This window comes from Coptis chinensis, chromosome 3 (assembly GCF_015680905.1).
Source record: "Coptis chinensis isolate HL-2020 chromosome 3, ASM1568090v1, whole genome shotgun sequence".
NCBI lineage: Eukaryota > Viridiplantae > Streptophyta > Magnoliopsida > Ranunculales > Ranunculaceae > Coptis > Coptis chinensis.
Window position 1 is genome coordinate 17,934,264 of NC_141458.1, and position 24,049 is coordinate 17,958,312.

The 24,049-nt window shown below is 36.6% G+C and overlaps 1 protein-coding gene and 1 pseudogene across 2 annotated transcripts; both read left to right on the plus strand.

Annotated features, from left to right (window-relative positions):
• Positions 1-5,446: 5,446 nt before the first annotated feature.
• Positions 5,447-6,413, plus strand: LOC147508367 (enhancer of rudimentary homolog; annotated as a pseudogene). The gene is made up of 4 exons (XR_015216353.1): positions 5,447-5,507; positions 5,607-5,707; positions 5,785-5,907; positions 5,991-6,413. The product of XR_015216353.1 is annotated as an enhancer of rudimentary homolog (transcript).
• A 1,729-nt stretch (positions 6,414-8,142) lies between these two features.
• Positions 8,143-23,685, plus strand: LOC147508368 (protein RRC1-like). Its single transcript, XM_086600912.1, is given in 24 exon segments — positions 8,143-8,168; positions 8,256-8,345; positions 8,416-8,484; positions 8,486-8,551; positions 8,687-8,757; positions 14,118-14,178; positions 14,273-14,425; positions 15,731-15,850; positions 15,954-16,004; positions 16,006-16,043; positions 16,045-16,116; positions 17,091-17,205; positions 17,432-17,503; positions 19,402-19,623; positions 20,081-20,139; positions 20,261-20,345; positions 20,591-20,636; positions 20,639-20,727; positions 21,017-21,058; positions 21,061-21,243; positions 21,330-22,166; positions 22,258-22,368; positions 22,370-22,435; positions 22,789-23,685. Coding segments are annotated over 23 exon segments (2,985 nt in total). The 5' UTR covers positions 8,143-8,168; positions 8,256-8,270; the 3' UTR covers positions 23,071-23,685.
• The last annotated feature ends 364 nt before the right edge of the window (positions 23,686-24,049 follow it).

Genomic DNA, 24,049 nt, shown 5'->3' on the forward strand with positions numbered 1-24,049 from the left:
CCTCCTCGCTTCACCACCCACGGACTTTTTAACGAAGATACCATCGCGAATAAATACTCCTATGGATGCCTTGAGGAACATGAATTCTAGTATCGCGGCGGGATGTTTCTTCGCCAGGAAGAGATGATTACTTCGAGAATGAATTCCAAAGAAGAAATGAGAAATCGCCAAGGCCAATTCGAGAGAATGATGATGGCTAATCGGCGACAATTCCAAGATCGGTTACTTCTGATCCTATAGGCCACATTCCTGCCCGATCAACTCGGCTGAAGTTAAATCAGTTGGCGAAGGCGTAGAAACCGGGTTCATCTTACGCTAACCCGAGGATTCCCAATAGTTGTTTATTTTCTTTGGTTTAAAATGACTATGTCATTTATTTCCCTAATGCATCGCATTTTTATTTTAGTGCTAAATTATTATATATCGGTTGATTTCTCATAATTTTGTATCTCCGCACGGTTTAAATGAGAAATTATTTATGTTATCGCGAATATAGTACTTTCAAAAATATGAGTTTGCTCCTTGATTCATTGGGCCTACTCTCACAAGCCCAACGGTCGAACCCAACGGATCGATCCAAACGGTCACATGCCCAACGGTGAAACCAAGTTATAAATACAACTCTCCTTTCCTCTTTCACTCATTCCCTTCTCTCAATCTTCACAACTTCTTCTTCACAAATTTTCAATTTCTTGACAATAATGAATAAACTAGAAGCGATGGGAAAAGGAGCAACGCGAATGGGCTATCACATTAATTGTGATGGCGGTGTTTATCATCATTCTCTTGTCACTCATGCATAAAAAGCGATGCAAAGATAACTAGATCTATGTAACCGTTTTTTTTTTCTGTTTTTCTTTTGTATATTAGTATGGTGTGTTAAATAATTCTCACACATTTATGCGGGTTCATTAAAATGGAAGTTCCAGTATTAATTAGTTGTGTCTATTAGTTATCTTTTTCGTCTCTAATATATATATATATATATATATATATATATATATATATATATATATATATATATATATATATATAAAATAATAATAATATTTCATAAAAAAAAAAAAAAAAAATATATATATATATATATATATATAATAAGTAAATAAATAAGCAAACCATACAAACGAAAAGGCCATCCAAAAATTCAACAAAATCATTAATGGATACACATGGTGTTGAGAGAAAATCACGCGCTTTACAAGGTACACATAACACTTGTCACGCGGATGCATTTCGATTATTCTATCCATATTCTATTACTGAGTTATGATCATCAATTCTGAAATTACGTGTAAGTTTAACTACCCTGTGAAACTTTCCTCCGTATTTTCTAAACATTCAACAATCTCATTAATTATATTTGGATATCTGACATGACAAAGACTTACTGTGGATCCCTATGATCTTTGCTCATAATCACATGGGTCATTAACTACACCGGGACTCAGTTGGCTATAAATCTCTTCTTTTTAAGCCATTCTTATTCATAAAATTTTCACTATCCTTCCCTCAGAAATGGCTCAACCAAGAAAAATAACGGCAGAGAAAGACTACCTAAAAACTTTCGAAGACGGCCGGTTTTCTCCTTATTTTGACACTGAAATCATACGTCGAGGATGGACGCCTCTTCTATATCATTCAACAGCTTTTTATTCACGAGAATTGGTTTTGATGTTCTACCAATTTAGCGGCTATGAAGATGGAAAATTCTACTTCAATGCCTATGGACAACGATTGGAATTGAATAAGGAAATGATCTCCGACATACTTCAAATTCCAATAAATACCCAGGAGTCCCTTGTTCAAGAATCATCATTTGATTCATAAAAACTTTACTCTGAAATGACCAGTATCTCATGGCAACCTCGAAGATACACATCACATTGTTCTTCAACGCTCTTTGAAACGGAATCAACGTGTTGTGCTCCATGGTTGGGACATAATGTGGTAGGTACATCACACCAAACGAAGTCACAAAGCCCAAATTCACCTACTTTGGATTTTGCAAACTTCAAAGAGATGATTTTTGTCTAATCCAACACCTCGGGCGTAATCACTAAGAAAACAAGAACGTCTGCACTTTACCCACTTTAGTAACGCGGATTATGATCGTTGGGGTTATCAAAATTTCTCGGAGACACCACTTCAAAAGCATATATAAAGGTACTCCAAACATTCTACTCCGTTGGTTTTGGACACCGATACTCGATATAAATGAGCGAGAACACCCCAAGCTCAAATTCTGACCATTTATTTGATGAAAATGCCATGGTGAATATTATTAATCCTATGGACGGCATTAAACTCCTTCATCAGGGTTTGAGGGAACTACACGCTCGTCAGAATATCATCATCACAACTCTTGAGTTTTCCAAGATCGTCAAGCAACTCATGATGTTGAGCGGAAGAGATCTTGGAAACTCATTCTCAATCCTTGCAAAATCACGCAGCTCTAATGGAAAATCAAACTACTCTCTCGCGACCAAGGGACATTCGGATCATTTCGGCGAACAAATAGAAGACCTAAATGATGCAGGTGCAAAATATGCATCTCCTAGATCAATATCGAGAATCCATGATATTACTAAGTCAATAAGTATATAATCATATATGTTATTACGTTTTTTTCCGTCGTACTATGTATTTTATCTTATCCTTTTGTTTTATTTTGTATGAAATGCTTAGTAGGATTGTCATCATTTCCATTGTGACTAATATAATTTTAACATGTGCTTCTGGGGAGGTCTATTTTTCTTACATACTCATTTTTTCCATCCAAATGCCGTTACCTAGTTTATTACTTCATCCACTATGGCATCTTCATCAATCCAAAGATCTTCATCATCCATGGTCCCTCCCAAACTCATTCACGAGCAATCCTTTTCGGATCCATGATGGATTCCAATGCCTATGGCCATCTTTTCCATGATTACATCACAAACATTGGGTGGTCTTCCCTAATTCTTCAACCTGACCAAACTTATTCTCCTAGTTTGGCTGCATACTTTTATGCTAATATGGATGACACACCAGCATTCAACCATGCGCATGGTTTCTACTTAGAAATGGGTTCACAATCCGAGTTGATGACACACCTCATATCTTTTCTGAACAACAACTTGCTCTATCTTTGGACCTCCCATATCACGAACCAGCTGCATCTTGGCAGTACATCTTTCATAATTCTTACCGTTCCTTTCAGTGGCAAGCGTTTCGCGACTCTTATGGTGATGGTCTTGAGATCAAACGGGAAGGAGATGGCCATGTGCCATGGCGAAACATCACCATTCCATTAGCAAGCATGACCATGAACATGGGGACTGCCATGTTATTTGTACTCCTAAACATTATGGGAGATTGGCATTTTTCTCGCCAATGAGGCTGCGTTGTATTGATTCAACTAGCTCGAGGTCATGCATTATTTAACATTTTAGGTTGTGTTGTCTCCGGCTGAAACGAGCTCGCACTTTTCGGGATAAGTATATACTTTTACCGATCCACCGCTTGCGAAATCATGAACACATTTCCCACGGTTTGCGGCTACTTTTCATGGTAGGTCAAGGTGGATTCCATGTGCCCAAAAAAATGTAATCATTAAACTCATTGAGGTTTTATTCGATGGAAGCGCCCCGCCGATACGAGGCATGTTCGATGTTACCCAAAGGACGAAAAGATGAAGACCAATTTGAGGGAATCCGGAGACAAAGAATGGGCAGAAATTTGGCGACTATTATCTATTGGCGTGATGCTAAGGAAATGCATTTCCTTAAAGAGGGGCCGCGGGACCTCACGTCTGGATGGATGGTAAACTTGAGTTTGCCATTGTACATATATCTAGCTAAACCTTCTATTTGGTGTGCTATTGTTTTTCATGTTTCATATCTTTGTGGTTTTATTATATCGTGTGCTATGTTTAGTGTGTTATTGAACATTTTCTTGTTCTTTTCGAATAATATATTATGATCTCCAACCTCTCGGTTCAAAGACAATCTAGCCCTAATTTTGCTCCGGGTTCTCGTGTACTTTCTCTCTTTAATTATTGATCCTTCGGGACTAAGCATCATTCCGTTTGGGGGTGCTTTAAACCTATAAAGAATTAGGCATCTTGTAGCCTATATATAGTTTTTATTTTCATATTAATAATAGCAAAACTATCAATCATGAGTAGATCGACACACAACATTCCCTTTAAGGCATGTCATCAAAACTTTCCACACTTCATCCACAAACCCACATCTCAAATGCCGGCCAAAGCATAGTATTCCAAGTCCACGACCTCGGTTGATCATTTCATCAAACACCATGCCTTTCGACACCATCATCCCCTCCACTCAAAGCATACATATTAACAAATTAGTTTGCACAAAACATCGAACACATCCTTACACAAATCCTCCCATGTACGCTCCCGCCGCTTCTCAAAACTTTAGTTTAGCACGCATTTAGAACAAAGCGAGTGCGTAAACCCATCAAATTCGCCTCTTCCACTCTACCCAGTTGATTAAACAACTTAAAAGTAGAGATAAATCTTTAATTTGGCGGGGAACCCGGATTAATTTTGTTTTTTGGTTTTTTGGTGGGTTTTAGTGAATTAGCGGAGATGAAGGGTGGTAGCTGAGTTATTCCGGGTTTGGTGGCCGAGTCTGCCCGACTCTCTGTTCATGCCAACACATTCTGAGACCCCAAATTGGACGGGTCTGCATGACATAAAATGGGGTCTGTCGATAAAAGGACCCATAATAATTGGGATATATTTTTCAAGTCAAACTGAAAATTAACCAAGATTTTGATATTTTACAAAACATATGGGCAAAATTACACTAGAAATTTCACTGTTATTTGAGGAATTCCGACCAAATTGAAGTTTCCTTTTTTTCTCGATGGTCCTGTCAGCTAGGATGCCGTGTATGAAATCCCTCAGATTTTTTAATAACTATCCTCAAAACTCATGAGTCGATTAAATGCGAGAACCACTTATACTCAACTCTCGTTCTCTCGTGTGTAACAAAACCTCAAACCCTCCATTTGCAAAGCAGATTTATTGAAATGGTAATTACCTATTATTATTATTATTATTATTATTATTATTATTATTATTATTATCTTTGTTTATGTATTGACTCGAAACACATGTTTAAAATCAGGTTTTAATTCGTTATAATTTAGCTTTTGTTTAAATATATGACTTTTATTACCAGCTACTTTATTTATTTAGCTGGATTAGGTGTTTAGTTCTCTAATTGACTCTTTAATCATTTTATATTTAAATTATTAAAAGGGTATTTTGGTGGAGGTGTATTTAGTTATCTGAAAATGGGCAACATCTGTGATCTGTCAATGTACTAGGCGAACAAATACTAAAAGCCCATTTAATCGAAAAGCCCGCATTGCTTATTAAAAAGCCCACTTTTTAATTTAATTGTCATAGAAAAGAAACCCTAGATCTGGGTGGTTGCAGCCGCCATGGAAGAAGTTGGTGCCTCCGCCACTCGACTAATTATCGGGTCAGTCTTCGTTTCTTTCTTCATCTTCTTTTTATTTGTGAAAATCAATTCCTTTTATAAACTCAGATTGTCTGATATCTGTTTTTGGTAATTATGCAGGCTAATAGTGACAAGCACCACCATTATTCTGATGCAATCGTCTCATCACAGAGCAACTAGAACATTTATGGACTACAACTCTATTAGTCAGGCTATGGATGGTATATACTGAAATTGTCAATGCATTAATTCGTTTTTTTATTTATTAATGTCCGTTTGTGTTTTATGATGTCTGAAGGTATCTGTGGGCTGTACGAAAAAGGAAGCTTAAGGAGCTTAATCCAACCATCCGACACATCAGTTATGACATTACTGATCTCTACAATTTTATCGATGGCCTTGGTGACTTGAGTGCATTAGTGTATGTCTTGTATACTGTTCTTTTTAAATCCCTTGAGCATTATTGGATGTAACTAAAACTGATATTGCCTTTATTCATTGCAGTTACGATCCCAACCTTCAGGCATACCTTCCATACGATCGACAATGGATTAAGCAGCGTACATTCAATCATTTAAAGAAATTGGCATCAACCTCCCTTTCGGTAGTAATTAGCTCAGGCTGGACTCACGAAGTGATAAGCATGGGAATTTTAGCTAGCTTTGGTTTGGGATATGGATTCTGTTCCAAGTTTGTAAAAATAACAGGAAAGCTTATTGAGTTTCTCCCACCTGCACCTATGTAGTACAATCTGTATAATTTTATTTGACATGGATGACAACGATATATATGTTTGTATTTTGCAGCTATAAGTTTTGATAGTCTTGTAGGATGTAAAACGTATGATGAAAGATTTGCCTGTGACATTATGTTACTTTTATATTCTATCTTTCCAAGATGGTTATATATTCGGGGTTTTGTATTTCATTCATCTATTTGTTTTCTGTGGTAATCCTGTCTGTCAATGCTCTCAAGTCTTAACATGTTTCTTTGGCAGTTTCCCATTACACATCCAATTACTGCATTTTACCCTATTGTATTCCCATAAAGAAACTGGTGGATGTGCCAGATGAAGTTTGTTTACGTTGTTTCATGATATTAACTTGTAGATTTGTCTTGTCTGATCTTTACAACCTCAGTTGGCAAATCAACCTATACTCTTTTGCATTGAGATCTCAATTTTCCAGAGCTCTTCTTGCAGCATCCCTGGTTCTCTCTTGGACATTTTGTGGAGGTTCTGTGCTTTTCTGTGCCTGTTAAGCTTGTTTTGGTTCTTAAAATACCAGTTTTAATAGAAAATTAATTTCCCGAGAACTCTCTCTCTTCTCTTGTTCGTGTCACATTGTCGCATCTCTTTACACTCTCTTCATGAGATTTCTCCCTCTTTTCTTGTTCATATTCACAAGTAGTCGTCTTTTTATTGGTAAACCATACTAGTAGTTGAAACTTGAAAGTACTTTTGGAGATTGGATCATCTGCACCCAGTAGCATCAATTGGTAATTTGGTATCACTGTAACAACTTATCATCCTCCACGCTGACTCATCAACGCCACAATCTATCTAATAAAAACAACTTGATTGTGGAGCCCAGAGACTCTATCCAAATGGTTCTTTGTCTTTTCTAAGCCAAGTTGTGGCATGGAGATCAGAGTGTTTGGAGAGTTTGTGTAATTTTGTTAAGTGTAATCAATCTTTATGGGATCTATCAAAAATCAATCAAAAGTCAAACAATCGCAATTGGAATTTAAATAAATTGTTCAAATTTATTAAACTGTTAAGCGCTCCGATTGATTTGGGCTTATAGATAATGGGTAGTGGGATGGCGCGGTTGTATTTATAAATTGAGTTGTTTCGATGGTCTTTGTCTTGTAGAATATTTTACGCCTAAGATGCGTGTACGCCTTGCGACGAAGGCGCGATGAGTTGTCGGGGTAATGTCGCAGGCGAGTCGAGGTCTCGCGGGCCGTAGGCACGGGCATACCCTAGTTTTGAACGAATTTTAAGAATGACTCTTGTTTGAGAGAGTCCAACTAATTTGGACATTTATTACGGCCCAAAGACAAAGTGCACTTTGATTTTTAATTTCGCTATAAGTCCCAGACAGGGCTAATGTCATTATTTTTCAATTTTAATTTCGTCGTAAGTTCATACTATCAAATGAGCGGAGCAAACATTCTGTGCCAAAATGTCATTTGGTTGGTTTTTGTCTGTGCTCATCTCTTTTTTTTTATCCTCATCTCTCCTCTCGATGCATTTCCAATTATCCTCTTCATTGCGTTTCAATTCTTAGATATATCTTGATACTAAATTTAAATTGGTTTATGTAAATGCCTTCATTCTCGAGTAATTTCTCTCTCCCTCCTTCCTTCTTCTCAACCAAACCCAACTCTCTATACCACATGGCAAACCCATCTTTCCCTCTCCTCTTCTGGTTTGCAGTTATCTAGTATAGAACTTAGGTTGAAAATATTTGGGGAAAACATACCAATTATTATTTATTGTTTAATTGGGCCTATGATGGGCCATGCACATACCCGGCCCACAAACCCCCACCCAAAAAAAAAAAAACAACTAAACGATCGCAAAATTTGCTAAAACTCCCTTCACCTCAAAACCTTGGCAGACCAAAAACATTCGCAACCCTAAACCTGAAATAATCTCTGAGTTGTGAAATATAATCGGTATGTTTTGTTTTAGCATGTTATTTATTTAGTTTGTGGGGGAGTAGGGTGTTATTGATGTGATGTAGTTATTATTGGGTATTGTAGAAAAGTTATGCGAAGATGAATTCGTTTTCGGTTACTGAAAAAGAAAACCCTTTTCAGAAACACAGAGAAGAAGAAGAAGCTAAGAAAAAGGTGTGCATTTGTTCCACCATTCATTGTTATTGTTAGACTCATTGTATTGAAGAATTTGTTGGTTTTGCAGAGAGTGGAAGATGAAACTGCTAGATTATATGCAGAATTTCTAGAGTCATTTCAAGGTGATGACAAGCCGGGGGTCCAAGACTTTTGTTAGAGGAGAAACAATTGATCCTAATGGGAGGATGAAGTCCGATTCGAAGGTTAATAATCAACTTTCACATTATTTTCTTTGAATTTATTTTTTTTTTAAAATTTTAATGTTCTTTTTGTTAGGGATATACATATACGTGTTTTTGTTTTTTCTCTTATGAGGGCACGTTAATAAAAATATGGAGATTTTATTAGATTCGACTATCGCAGGTGGAAATTCCAAAGATGGTGTGTCTGTTCCAAAGAAGGGCAGTAGGTAACTAATTGTTCTTGATTTTCTAAGATGGAGCTTTGGTGCCAACCATGTTCCATGTTCAGGACTGCCATGCATACTTGATGCTTCATGTTTTTAATTACTCCGGAACAATGTTGAACTAAGTAAAGTGAATAGGTGTTTAAAGCATGTGTCATCTATATTTTTCATACTACCTTTCATTTCAATATGAAAACTAAAAGCCAAATTATGATCGTGTCATGATGTTTTGTGGAATTTATTGCCATGTATGGGACTACTTGAGAATAAGAAACCAAAAAAAGTGAAATGGCAAAGTGCACTATATTTTAAAAGTTATGATTTTGATTGTTTGTGTATGGTGTCAGTGTGTTTATGAGTGGGCATGTGTGTGTATAGAAGTATTGACGTATATACATAATTAATCACTCACAAAGTATATATGACTTGGTATTATTTTCTCCTGGCGAAATGAAATTCTTGATTTTGTTAATCACAATCGTTCTTTAAGGGTGTGTAACCACGATTGTTAAATGATGTTTTTGTTTTGCTGCATATCTGTGTTTATGGCTAAATAGTTGAAAGTTGCATTTCTCATTGAATACATTACAAAAAGACTTTCTTAAAAACAAACAAACAGAGTTTAAGTTACTTAATGAAATGATATAGGTATCAGAATAAGTTTCTTAATTTGTTGTCAGTGTTAACCGTTTTTTTTTGTTGTTGGATAGTTGGAACTTTATTCTCCCTTAAATTCCCTTTTACCGTGAAGGTGGGAATTGAACTTGGGACCTTAGGCCTCCACCAGTAGTCACTCAACATTTTACTGCTAAAGTGAACTTAGCTAATGATCCAAAATATATGAATTGATTAATATACTGCTATTAGTATGTTAGGGAGCAGAAAATAAGTAAACAAATGAATTGTGTTAACCAACAAAGTTGGGACCTTCAGTCTACCTAGAGGCTTGTCCATGAACAAATGGGCTTGAATACTTTATTCTTATATTTGGCCTGTGAGGCTAGGATAAGTTTAATTTTGGAATTACGGAGGGCGGTGATGATTCTTTTAAGGTAACTTGGCCAACACGATATATAGAAGATGTCTGTTATCCCAGTAAATCCAGAATATAATTGTGCTGTTACTACTGCTTCTTGGAAAGACTTGCATGGGGTAAGAGGTATGCACCCATTGGTTAGGTGTCAATGTGCAGAGCTATTGAGTTTTACATAATGGAAAATATCCGATTGTATTGCTAGTTATAGGATAGGTAAGAGCAAGTCCAATGGGGGGCCATATGGGCTGCTAAAGGCAAATATAGCACCCCAACCACAAAAATGTCATTCTAATGGGGCTGCTAAAAGGGTCTTAAATTTGGAGGGAGTAAAAAACCCAGCCAAAGTTAAGACCTTCGTAGCAGCTGCTATATTAAGTTCGGAGATGGACCAGTAGTTTTTTCGGACGGCGGACGGCAGAAACTATGCCTTCGGCAGAAACTATCATTTAGCACTTCAAATCAAAAGAAAACGCTTGATTGGAGTGGTTTTGATTTTGGGGTGCCAAATTAGGCTGGGCAAGCTAAAAAGCCTATGTGGCATCTTTTAGCAGCTCTCCATTGGACTTGCTCTAAGTAGCGTTTTGGGCCGGAAATGCAAGAAGGACGAGAAAGTGACATCTTTCTTAATTTGAAGGTCAGTCTAGCAGGAGGTAAAGAACTCTTCTTTTTAGATATAGCTTGAATATGTAACTGTAAGCTGTATGGTGCACATATAGCACATCAAAATAGTTAGGTTTCATAACGTTGAATAGAAAGATTATAAGACTTGCAAAAAAACGATTTTGGTATTTTTCTCAAGAGTGCTTCTCTTATGTAATGTACATCTGTAGGTTCTGAACTAGTGTGTAACTGGTTTTTAAAAGTGTTTACTTTATGATTGGAGATATTTTTGTCAACGATCTTGTTTGCACTGATAACGTAATTATTCATTGAGGAATATAAAATTATAAATAAGTTTCATTTGATAGGATGTGTAAGGACATTTGGTGCTTTAGGTTCTTTTTGTAATTAGATCATCGCGACAGATTCATGGAAGTGAACTTTGTGTCATGTGGAACGCAACTAAGCTCACTGTTCATAATTGTGAATCAGATTCTTGAGGGTTGATTTTGCAACTATAGGGGTGAGTAGAGTTCTCTTCACATTTATGGGTCTACAGGGTAGTTTTGTTTTAGAAGTTTATGATAGAAGATTGTATCAGTTACCTTTGAGAGGAGATGTAAGTCTTGAAAACTATGATATTGTGGCCAAATATGGTAAAGATCATAGTTGTCAATATTGGACGATACGTTGATATACGGAAGCCAAATGATACGTATTATTACACAACTATATTGAAAATTTAAATTATCGCGACAGTGTGGAATGCATATCATATGATACAACATGTGATACATACATCGGGCAATACACTTTAACATATGAACTCATGCAAATATTTATCCGTAAAAGCAATTTCTTTTCAGCCATTGAATTTTTTCGTTCTCTTTTCTAAGCTTAGGAATTCCATCTTAGGTTTTAGGTTTTAGGTTTGATAAACAACAACCCTATCCAAAGCAATATTTACTTCCACAATTAAGAGCTAGCTTAGCCCTTTATGTATGATGTTATAATACTAATTTGGTTTACAAGTGGTTGAAAAATGGTGTCATTTTTACCATACATTTGTAGTATTGTACAAGATAAAACTTTATTTGTGTATCTTTGTATCTTAAACTTAGATGTACATGGACAACCAAATATAAAACTATAAAAATATACTTTAAGCTTGTCATAGGATACATGATATGATTCGATACTCGATATGTTACAAATGAAAAATGATATATGATATTTGATAGCTATGGGAAAAAAGATGAGAGGAGGTGATATATAAAGAAGGGATCCGTTACTACTTGTGTCGAGGCCTTTTGTGTAAAACCTCAGATCCATGATTGCCAAGGTTTGGGCTTGGGCATTTGGGGGACTACGTGGGGACAATATCGACTCTCGGTATGTGGTGGGTTATTAGAAATTTGGTTTTAGATTTGGTATGTGGTTAGGAGGTTGTCTTGGTTCTTGGATAAATGGTAAAATTTGAGTGGAGCTTCTTACTCAAAATTAGCTGTCAATGAGTGGATCGGCCACATAAACTTATATAATTTAAACTTTTTAGTGTGATGCACTGCTTCAAATGCTCTCGGGTGTGTCCTTTCACTTGATTAGGTTGGTTATATGAACTCCACCTTATAGGGACTCCAAACTTACTCCACTCTTAAAAGTGGGACTTTAAAGATGACTTTGAGGGCTAATGTTTTTTGTGGAAGTATACATCACATGATGGAGAACACCCATACAAAAAATCAGCTCAATTGAATATGTTTAACCTTGTCAAAAGTTATTAAATTTTTTTTGGGCCGTTGGATAATTTTATAACATTCTAAATGATTTTTGATGAGGTTGTACATCTTCAAATAAATTGATTTTTTGTGAGAATGATCTCTATTGTGTAGAGAACATCACCAAAAATTAGTTTCTAATTCATTGATTTTAGTGGTGGAGTTCATTTGGAGTTCATTTTGGTTGAGTTCATATAACCATATATATATATATATATATTAGTAAAATGCTATGTTACATGGACACGCCATATTTCAAAGAGAATCCGTATCGGATACATATGCACGTGTCCGTGTTAGACAGACACGGACACATTGTATGTGATATTTCTCAAGTTTTGATATTTTGCTGACACTTCGTATCCGTGTTGGATACGGACACACGTATCTGTGTCATATATATATATATATATATATTCAGAATTATAAAGTCAACTTTGTAGGATTAGATATGCTACTCAGATGCAACAAATGGAAACACAGACATGAGCAATACAGAAAAGCAAATGAGAAAAACTAAGCCAAAAAGTGGACTAATTGCAGTAGATGTCGTGCAACACGTGGGGCGTTGGTGTAAACACAAGGCTTGCTTTGGTAACGTTTATATATGAAGTATCACACCTAAAACCAATTTGAAATGACTGGTAGAGAGCCCTAGGAAGTAGGAACTTATATATTGTAATGCAATGCTTGAAAGTGGGGGTATATGGCTTGAATGAAATAGGAGACTTTTTTCATGGAATTGTAGTGCCTATGGAGGAGATCATTGTGTATCAAAGCCGTTTTAGTTCAGTGGGTTAAGGCTTTTAAGGAGTTTGGAAATTGTTCTTTTGAGCCTTTCATGTTTAGATGGGAGTATGGGACCATTTACTAGGTTTGCAGATAGTGTGATTAATGTTGCGGTCGTTTAAATGTAATGCATTTCTATTGTAATGTAGACGTTTTGGCTTACTTTTTATTCATTAGTGATAATTAATTTTACCGGCGAAAAAAAAAAAGGCTTAAAAGTGCTGATGTGGGAGTGTGGGACTATACATTTCATTATTACAGCACTACCAACCAATGTTTTGAAGGTGTTTTAGTTGTACACAAAGGTGTTTTTGAAGTGTACGCTTCAGTAGCATGGCATAGCCTCCATCGCAAAAAATTTAGACCATGTTTTTTTTATGGAGTAGACATTCAACTTTAGGTAGTTTTGATGAACCCTTATATCTATTAACATTTAGGTAGTTTTGATGAACCCATATATCTATTAACATTTTGTAAGTGCTTCAACTTTTATCTTTCTGTAATTGTAATCTATGTATAGTTTCTTGTAGTACAAAATGGAGTGTAACTATTAACTAAATAAAACTATGAATTAGTCTCAACTTTATGAATAAATTGTTGTGTATAATGTTTTATTACATAGTGATTTTACTTCACTTTATTGATGTTTTTTTGAGTTACGTTTAATAATTAGTACGACTTAGAACTTTATATTAATATAATCGGATTTTTTTTTGGAATTATTAAAACTGTCATGCGTTTGAGGTTTACACCTTACATCTCAAGGCTAGACAAACGCCTCGAGCTGCACTTTCGCGTTTTAAAACTTTGCTACTAACAGACCAAATATCATGTTAATTTACTTATTTATTTAGGAAACATGAAGAACTTAGCATTATCCATGTCTACGCTTTATTTGGTGGGATAGTTACAGATGAACTTGAGATGATCCACGTCTCTGACTTCTGTTTGGCATGTTTGTATAAAAATGTTACAGTGGGAAAATACTGAATAGATTGGGGTGTAATGTTCCTATCTTGTGGATTATAGTGGACGTTGTGCCATTTTCAAAGATGTCTTAGATCTGAAGCACATGTTCGTTTGTAATTAGCTTTCAAATTTCTATTCTGACGGAAAGTTTTGACACTATAAGCATTCATCTTTTACTTTTTTCTCTACAGATATGTTCCATCTTTCATACCACCGCCTTCGGCAAACAGAGGGAAAGAACACGAGAAGAAGGTAAGTTTGTCCAGTAATGCAATTGATTTAGTCAAAGGTGGGCTTGCTCGTCTTCATGAACAAACATATTCCCATTTCTTTTTCGTACATGCAGAAGGAGGATGAGAAGCCAAAGGAAAAAGAGAAAGGGAAGTCGAGGAATATAGATCATTTTATGGAAGAATTGAAGCATGAGCAAGAGCTGAGGGAGAGACGCAATCAAGAGCGTGACCAATGGCGTGAGGGTAACCATGTTGAAAATTCTGTAGTAAGTATCTGATATGAATCTGGTCTTGTTAGGAAAACTAGTAAACTTGGACAAATTTACCATTTTTATTGCTAGGCTTCAAGGGTCCTCTGCTGTTTATATTTGCACTGTCTTTGTTGTTTCTTTGTAAGTTGACAAACATTATATGATTCTATAATGTTTACCTCTACAAATACGAGTATGTATCCTTCATGTCATTTTTGTTTTGTATGTATTTGGTCACACTTCATATCACCTGTTGTTATATAGCTTAGATTAATGAAGATTCACCATTTTGCCATGTGCTCTCTCTCTCTCTCTGCCTGTCTATCGATCTATGTATATATGTTGCTCTCTCCTCTTTCATTTTGTTGCAAAATTTTGATTGCTATTGTGAGCTTTAATATATCCTTGGTTGAGGATCTTGATCACAAGGAGAGGGTGCACACAATATAAGATGGAGCGTAAGGATAGATTTTTGATTGAGCATGTGCTTGTCCTAGTTTACAGGGATGAACTTTTGTTGGTTTTATGTGTAATTGGGATTCTATTGGAAGCAAAAATGATTTAAGGTTGAGTTGGTTAGTGAGAAAATTAAGGTAAAGTGATGGTTTGGACTTTGGACATATACAAGGAAGACCTTTTGATGCACCGGTCGAAGAGGAAGACGCCTGCAGATTAACTTGACATAAGGGGACAAAGGGAGATTAAATCAACACGCATGAAGCTGTTAGAAACAATCTTAAATAGTAAAATAATAGGTTAAGATGGATTGTACTATAAAATAATGGAAAAAGAGAATTCATGTGACCATTGTTGGTTTTATGTGTAATTGGGATTCTATTGGAAGCAAAAATGATTTAAGGTTGAGTTGGTTAGTGAGAAAATTAAGGTAAAGTGATGGTTTGGACTTTGGACATATACAAGGAAGACCTTTTGATGCACCGGGTCGAAGAGGAAGACGTCTGCAGATTAACTTGACATAAGGGGGACAAAGGGAGATTAAATCAACACGGCATGAAGCTGTTAGAAACAATCTTAAATAGTAAAATAATAGGTTAAGATGGATTGTACTATAAAATAATGGAAAAAGAGAATTCATGTGACCATTCTATGCATTATGAGATTATGGCAAGGATGACGATAATGTTCTTAAATCTTAGTTTTCCTCCCTCCTACAGATATGTCTGTGCATCATTCTTGTCACTTTGTTGGTCAAGAAGTATTGGTCACACTTCATTTCATATGCTTCATAGTTCACCTTAAGGCATATACGTCATCTGCTATCTATGTCCATCCTTTTGCTGTACTTATAATCCTCTGCAGGCACCTAGCCGATTCGATGAGCTACCTGATGATTTTGATCCGACTGGGAAGCTTCCTGGATTATTTGATGATGTTGATCCTCAAACTACTAATCTGTATGTCGGAAATCTCTCGCCACAGGTAAACATATTATCCTAACTCCTTACTTTTTAGTGCTTTTAATTTGTCAAATTTCCTGTCAAAAGAAACTTTCTTACATGATATGATTTAATGCAATATTTAGGTGGATGAAAATTTTCTTTTGAGGACATTTGGAAGATTTGGTCCTATTGCTAAGCGTAAAGATAATGTGGCCACGGACAGAAGAGGAGCGTGGGGCAAAGGAACTGTGGTTTTGTCGCTTTTATGAATAGATCCGATGGACAAGATGCAATGGATGAAATGCAAAGGTTTGAGAAATTTCTACCTATAGATTGTGAAGAAGGCCTATTTTTCTCCGATTTATTTATTTTTTTTGTTTGAAAAACACGGGTTGCAGTATTCTTTTCAGTAGTCCAGATACATCTTATTATGTAACAAAGATATGTACACTGTACTGTAGTGTCTAATATATACTTCAATTACTTCATAGTTGTTCATGCATATACAGTACTCTGTGTAATCTTATTGGATATGAACTTGACTGACTACGTTAGTTCACACTACAAACGCAAAATACGCATTACAGACAATGGAACAGGAAGGCGTTGCATCTTCCCATCTCACCATGAGATCTTCAATACTGAATACCCTTACAGTGGTTATATGAGATACTCAAGACCAAATGGTCGCTTTAGCATTACATATGACATGTTCAAAAAATCGACGCTTATGTCTTCAAAGATCCGCTCGTTCCTTTTCATCTACAGAGCATGAAACAACACTTTCTGCAAAGATGTCCTATAGGGGACAAACTAGAATATGAACAGAAGCTGATGACCTCCTTAATAGTTAATACCGCTAACAAATACTATATTGCATCTAACTGAATCTTGAAAACAGTTCCGTAACTCCTTTACAAAGTGGCAGTTCTGGAATAAATGCTGGATGGATTTACCCTCCATACTGCCCATGATGTTGGTATAGTTTTACCTCTCTTCCTAAGTTGTCAGATATGACTTATTTTTTCATCGAAAAAAAGATGACTCCTTGTGATTTGTTATGTCATTATGTTACTACTTACGTTAATGATTTTTTTTCCGAGCAATCATTTAAGGAGAAAGAAAAATGTTTGTGCTTCTGGTTGTATTTGCAGTTGATCCATGACTATGTAGTTGGTTAGACGGGACCAATCTTGTATTTAACTATATAAAATTTTCTCAGTACCTCATTTATAGTGCGGTGGATGCTCTAATAATGGAATTTTTATTCATGTTTTCTCAGGGGTTGTTGTTTATGAGTATGAATTGAAGATAGGTTGGGGTAAGTCAGTCTCCCTCCCTGGGCAAGCCCTACCTGCTCCCCCACCTGGACAGATGGCCATCAGAAGTAAAGAGGTATGTCTCAACATCTCTTCTCATACTTGTTTTTCTTCTTTATTGGTAGGTGTGAATATCCTCTGCATCTCTATTTTGAGTTCTATATTCCAAGGAATATTCGTTTAGTAATATTGCAGTTAAGTTTTTTGTCCTCCTTTTTTACTCTTTTCGTGAAGAAATTTAATATTTTCCCATGCAAAATTCATTCAATATACTAAAGGGAATTGAATGTTCTGAATGACAGGGTGCGACTGTGATCTTGTCTGGTCCTACTGGCCCTCCAGTAACTTCTGTGACGAATCAGGGCTCTGAACTGGTTGGTATTCTCAACTCTTTTGTTCTTTGTTAGTGTCATATGGGTATGAACCATGACGTATTCTGCATAAGTCTAGGGAATATGAACTGACATGGATCTTGTCCTTTTCTTGGGTATTGCATAATTGAGCTACTTTGACCTTTGCCAAGCCCTGCTTCAACTTGAGTTACAACATTTAATTCTGCTGAGAACAGTTTCCCCCCCTGAGGGTCCTACGTGAAAATTATTGATGGGGCGTGTTTTGATTATATCTTATGATTAGCTTTATCAAAACATCTGTATGGACTTAAGTATGAGTTCTTTTGATACTTCGCTAAACTGATGCAGCTAAATTATCATAACAAATCAAGTTTTGGCTTCGATTTTAAGTAAGTGATTGTGTAATTTCTTTATTTGGTTCCATGTGGAGATCAATAATCCCTTATCTTCTACTGGTCTCTTCGTGAAGTTTGTCCTCACCAAAAATTAGCTTTTAGTCCCCTTCTACCAATCTTGTTAGGTTGGTAACTTGGTATGCGTTTGGTTGCGAGTGCAGCAAAATTATCATATGTTGTGGAGACTGTATGACATGGCTAGAAATGTCAACTACGATGTTTTCTAAAGTTGATCCCGATAATCATCTTTGCTAAGTCAACCTTGGACCACCTCTTCATGTGTATCTCTTGATTGTGTTTTACGTATAAATAATGTTGTCAACTCCTGAATCGGAACGGGAATCGTTTTCCATTTTTACTGAATCATAAATCATATCGAGTCGTAAATCGTAAGATTCAAGGCCATATTTTATATTGGTGTTGTAAATTTTTATATACATGTATATACCATAAGAAAATTACTAATCACTTGTTTTTATCAATGATATAGCAAGCTTTAGAGTACAAGAAACCCCAAGAGAAATCCTCAATTCTTCATGACTAGAGTTTGTTTGTGATTTATGGCTTTGAAAGGTATATAAGTGTGGAGTGGAGCGATAATGGTCGACATTTCAGAAAAAAAGGACTGAAATTGGTTGAATATGAGTGAAATTGGTTGAAAATGAGTGAAATTGGTCTAATTTTTGGAATATATGGTCTGGGCTAAAGTTATATGGATCTGACCCAGGTCTTATTAGGTTGGGTTGGACCTGACCCAGGTCCATATAGCCTTTATAACCCTTCGTAACTAAAAAAGAATTGAGGAGGTGATTCAGATGTACGAGAGAAGAAACTGATCGGAAAAAAAGAGGAATTAAGAGGGGATCAAACTGATCAAAACAAAGAAAGGAGAATAGAAGAAGAGTTAGAAGTAGTAGAAGAAGAATTAGAAGTAGTTAGAATCGTTATTATTTCTGATTCCTATGATTTTCCGATTTGAATCCTGATTTTGTACCGATTCCTGTCATCAAAGATTTACTAGTACTATTCTGATCTATTGAGTTACGACTCGACTCGAGTCGCACGATTCAAGTCGAGAATCGTACGACTTTGATAACACTGCGTATAATGTCTTGCAAATTTCTGGTTTGTTTCATAGACCAATCTACCCAAGTTATCTTCTGAATTCCATACTATCAAAGAAGGTTAATGATTTCTCAACAGAAGATCAACAAAATAGGATAAGCGGAAATGTTTCTTGTCTTGGTTAAAAGTTAAGAAAGAAGGAATAGTGTAAGAGAGCATATTAGCTAGTATGGAACTGAATAAAGGAAATTTTGCTCCAAGTTTCTCTTGATTGACCTTGGCCTTTTGTACGAGCTGATGAATTTAGAATGGGATGTGGTTTTATGTGGATTACTTGTGGTCTTGGTCCAACCTGAGTTGCGTCCAAGTTTCCTTTTATTTTTCTTCTCACAAAAGGTTAGTTTTTCAGTTCAATTCATGAGTGCAATCCTAACTCTTGATTTTCTTCTAATGGCTTAGGTTCTTACTCCAAATGTCCCTGATATTATGGTGGTTCTGCCTGTGGATGATCATCTTCGGCATGTCATTGATACAATGGCTTTGTATGTTCTCGATGGAGGATGTGCTTTTGAACAAGCTATAATGGAGAGAGGCCGTGGAAATTCTCTATTTAGCTTCTTGTTTGAGCTTGGTTCAAAAGAACATACTTACTATGTCTGGAGGCTTTATTCCTTTGCTCAGGTATTCCCTGTTACAGGTTTTGAATGGACATGCATAGTTTATGATTCAAACGCTAGGGTACCTGGGTACTTTTTATATGGCCAAAGTTTCTATATGTGTGGAATAGAACACGAAGTTGATTTTGAAGTTCTGGTATGAGGAAGATGCAAATTTGAAACCTTACATTTTATTCCTAAAAGATATCCAGAAATTTTGTTATTGAAAACACTTTCTGAAGTCTCTAACATTTCATAAAAATACCATGTAAAGCATTTAAATTTCAGAAGACTTATTTGGGTCAGACGCTTTTACTTTCTGTCTTTGTAGTGTCTCTGCAATGTACTCTTCTAAATTCTCTTTGTTCATAAGTATGTAGGTACGTGTGTCTGTGTCTGTGTCTGTGTCTGTGTCTGCATCTGTATCCGGGTAGTATAGGATACAAGAGTCAGTTTTGCAATTTGATGGGTTGTGTTTGCAGGGTGATACTCTTCAAAGGTGGCGAACAGAACCCTTCATCATGATCACTGGGAGTGGGAGGTAACTTGTTTTTCCTACTATGACAAAAAAAAAAAAATCACAGAAGGCTACGTTACTTATGGGGTTTAGATGACGCATTGAAACTGAACCACTTAATGATCAATATTTTCATGTTGTTCAGATGGATACCGCCCTCTCTGCCCCCAGCAAAGAGCTTTGAGCATGAGAAAGAGTCTGGCAGCACATTTGCAGCAGGAAAAAGCAGGGTATGTATTGTTAATAATAGGTTAGGTTCTTGATGTATATGTACGAGTTTCAATGACCCAGGCATAGGTCATCATAAGATGCTTTCAGTGCAATGGCTGGCCCGATACTGCTAATTGTTAAATAGGTTCAAACCTTGATTGCCCTTGTAAATATATTCTTTCAGTGGAATAAGCAATTCCCGTTCTGAAAAGCATGTGGTGTCTTCAAGAAAAGTTCTTATATTTCTTTTTTCTCATTTGGACAGCGTGTGGATATGGAAAGAACACTAACTGATCCGCAGAGAGATGAGTTCAAGATATGCTGCGGGCTTTGACATTGGAGAGGAGACAGATAAAAGAAGCAATGGGCTTTGGCTTAGATAATGCTGATGCAGCAGGGGAGGTAAGGTTGATGTTTCAGTGCATTTATGCTTTCTCCGCTTTTTCTTCCTGGGTGAAATAAGTAATTACTAATGCTTGTAATTTAACGACACATTAATTATTTGCATTATGAGCGACTGGTTAATATTTTCTTGCATTTACATTCTATTTTTTGTCACGGTTTGCTGGAAAGATATTATCTTCATTCTTTGTAAAGAATAGGTTGAACTATGTTGCTGCATTCCTCATCTTTGGCTTCTAGTCTACAATATCTGTGTTACTGAAAAATTATTTTGCTTTTGTATTTGCAGATAGTTGAGATTCTTACTGAATCTTTGACTCTTAAAGAAACATATTAATACCCACTAAAGTTGCCAGGCTCATGCTTGTTTCTGATATCCTCCACAATAGTAGTGCTCCTGTAAGAAATGCTTCTGCATACCGAACAAAATTTGAAGCCACATTACCTGACATTATGGAGAGCTTCAATGACTTGTACTGTAGTGTCACTGGAAGGATCACTGCCCAGGCCCTCAAGGTAAGATATCTTTGGTTTTCCTGCTAGACTCCTCTCTGTGAACATTCTAACCTGCCTTGACATGATCTTAATTTGGATGCTTTCAGGAACGGGTTCTGAAGGTTCTCCAAGTATGGGCAGATTGGTTTCTGTTTTCAGATGCATATGTGAATGGGCTACGAGCTACTTTTCTTCGATCTGGAAGCTCTGGTGTGACCCCTTTCCATTCTATATGTGGGGATGCACCAGAAATTGAAAACCGGTCAAGCTCTGGAGATATCACTGAAGGGGTTAAGCTCGACCAAGATTATGCATTGGCAATGGGAAAGGGAGCCGCCATGAAGGAGTTGTCAAATCTTCCCTTGTCTGATCTGGAACGACGTTGTAGACATAATGGGCTATCACTTGTTGGTGGTAGAGAAATGATGGTTGCAAGACTGCTTAGTCTGGAAGAGAATGAAACAGAAAAGTCTTACGAGCCTGATAATGAAATGAGATATGGACAGTTACATTCACGTTCAGCTAGTCATTTGAAGGATGCTAGTGGCTGGAGCGCAAGTGACATCGGTGATAGAGATGCAAACCATGAGATTGAGCCATTGATGTCCTCTGGATGGAAACGTAATGGGGTTGATGCAAAGGGGTTGCAAGGTAAAAGTTCTGCTTCCTTGGCCCCAACGTTGCCTATTCCACAGCCTGAACTGAAAGCCTTTACATTGAAAGGAAAATCTGATCCTGTCTTGCCTGTCTCTAAGTGGGCTCGAGAGGATGATGGTAGTGATGAAGAAAATAAGAGGAGTGCCCAGGGTTTGGCATTAAGTTATTCATCTTCTGGAAGTGAAATTGGTACAAGTGGTCCTAATAAGGGTGATGATGTGGAGGTTACAACTGAAGTTGGCGCACTTGACAGTGGCATGAATGAAGAACAAAGGTGTTACAATATTGTATTGGCAACTGACTTTCAATTTATATATACCGTGTAAAATTTATGCTATCTGTAAAATTTACACTTTCGTACCATGTTGTATGCTGTAGGCAAAAGTTGAGCGTCTTGAAGTTGCTGTGATGGAATACCGTGAGTCTCTTGAAGACAGAGGAATGAAGAGCCTAGAGGAAATAGAGAGGAAAGTTGCTTATCAGCTTAAGAAGACTACAATCTGAATTTGGATTATCAGATCCCAATGAAGACGTCTTGGGAGAAGTAAGATCTTTTGTCTCAAAAGGTTAAAAGCCAATATTTCTGTCTCCTTTGTCTGACTAATCCCGAGTACTGAAAAAATAAATTTGTTAGGTGAATCCAAGTTTAGAATTTCTCTCAATTGACTTAACTTGTACTTAAGAGAAGAACCTGCATGTTAATGTATGACATGGGTATTGAGGCTGTTGTGCAATTTTATGCAATATTTTATTGTTTGAATAACTCTGTATCATGTTAAAGTCTTACTTTCATTTTAAAGATGGATGAATAACACTACATATACAATTAGTGTGACAGTATTTTTGTTTTCACCTGAATTTGTTGTTGTTATTCATTATGTGCTTTATACTGCAGGGATGCCATCTCAGGAGATTAGAGATAGGCGAGATGAATCTCGTGATTCTTCAAGAAAACGTAGTCGCAGTCACAGCCAAAGCCAGAGTCCACAACGTAAGTTATCAACCAGACACAAGGATAAGGACACTGATGTGGACCGGAGTCGGGAGAGACGCCGTGACAGAGACAGCTCTCATGAGCTGGAAAGACAGAGGGGAAGTGAGAGTAAGAAGAGAGGAAGCAGAGAGAGAGACGGACACGATAGGGATAAGCACAGAGAAAGGGAAATGGATAGGAGGAAAAAAGGGAAGTGATTTTTTTGAAGCAAATTTTTATCTCCCAATCAAAAGATGTCCCCGGGAAAGTCATGGGACCTAAGTTGCGCTCATGGAGTGCTCAGTGGTAGTTGAGTGCAATTAGCAGTTGCTGGGAACCTGTTCTGTAAACTTAAATATTTTTGAAGATGAAGAGAGGATATGGTAAAGGAAGCTACAAGAAATATTGGTTTGTTAGCAGCACTGTGGTGAAACTATCTGCATTTGATTGGCACCGAATATTAGATTTCAACTAAAAAAACTCAGCAAGACAATCTTGCCTTTGTTTTACCCTTTTTTGACTCTCCGGTCAGATCGTCTTTACCTAAAGATTTCATCTGCCATTCGGTTTAAAGTGGTGAAAGAAGTTAGAATGTTACGACTGCAGTGTATTGTGTCTGCTGTGTGAAGGCGTCAAACCACAAGTTACTTTCATGTATGAGAGTGAGTTGTTGCAACTGTCTGTAGTTTTTCCGTTTTTCAGGTTTGTCTGCTTTTGACTGGTCATAGTTTTGGAGGGTACTCCTACATATAAGAAGATAATTGCAGAAATCCCCCACTAATATAAATCGACAGGACTTGTAATATACAAATCCTCATGATTCAAACTTAAAATTTGTTGTCAAAATGTTGTAGTTAATCATGTTCAAATGTTTACCCCAAATTTGCAGGTGCGCAACTTTAGGATGTCTTGATTGGAAGAATGGCTTCTTAATTGCTGAAGTATAGAGATCAGATTTATTTCTACTTTGGGATTTTAGAAGTCTATGTTTGTCTAAGCAAGCTAAAATGATAAGTTGCTTTCCTTAAAGTCTCCCGCTTGCTATTTATTGAGGGTTTGAGGCAGCTAATTTTTGTATTTTACTTTGAAATATCCAAGTGAAAACCTCTGTTGGATATATCATTTTGTTGTGGGCGCCGGATATATATACTCGTAGCAATGGTCTAATTTCAGTTCAGGTAGTAGGTTTCTGTCGGA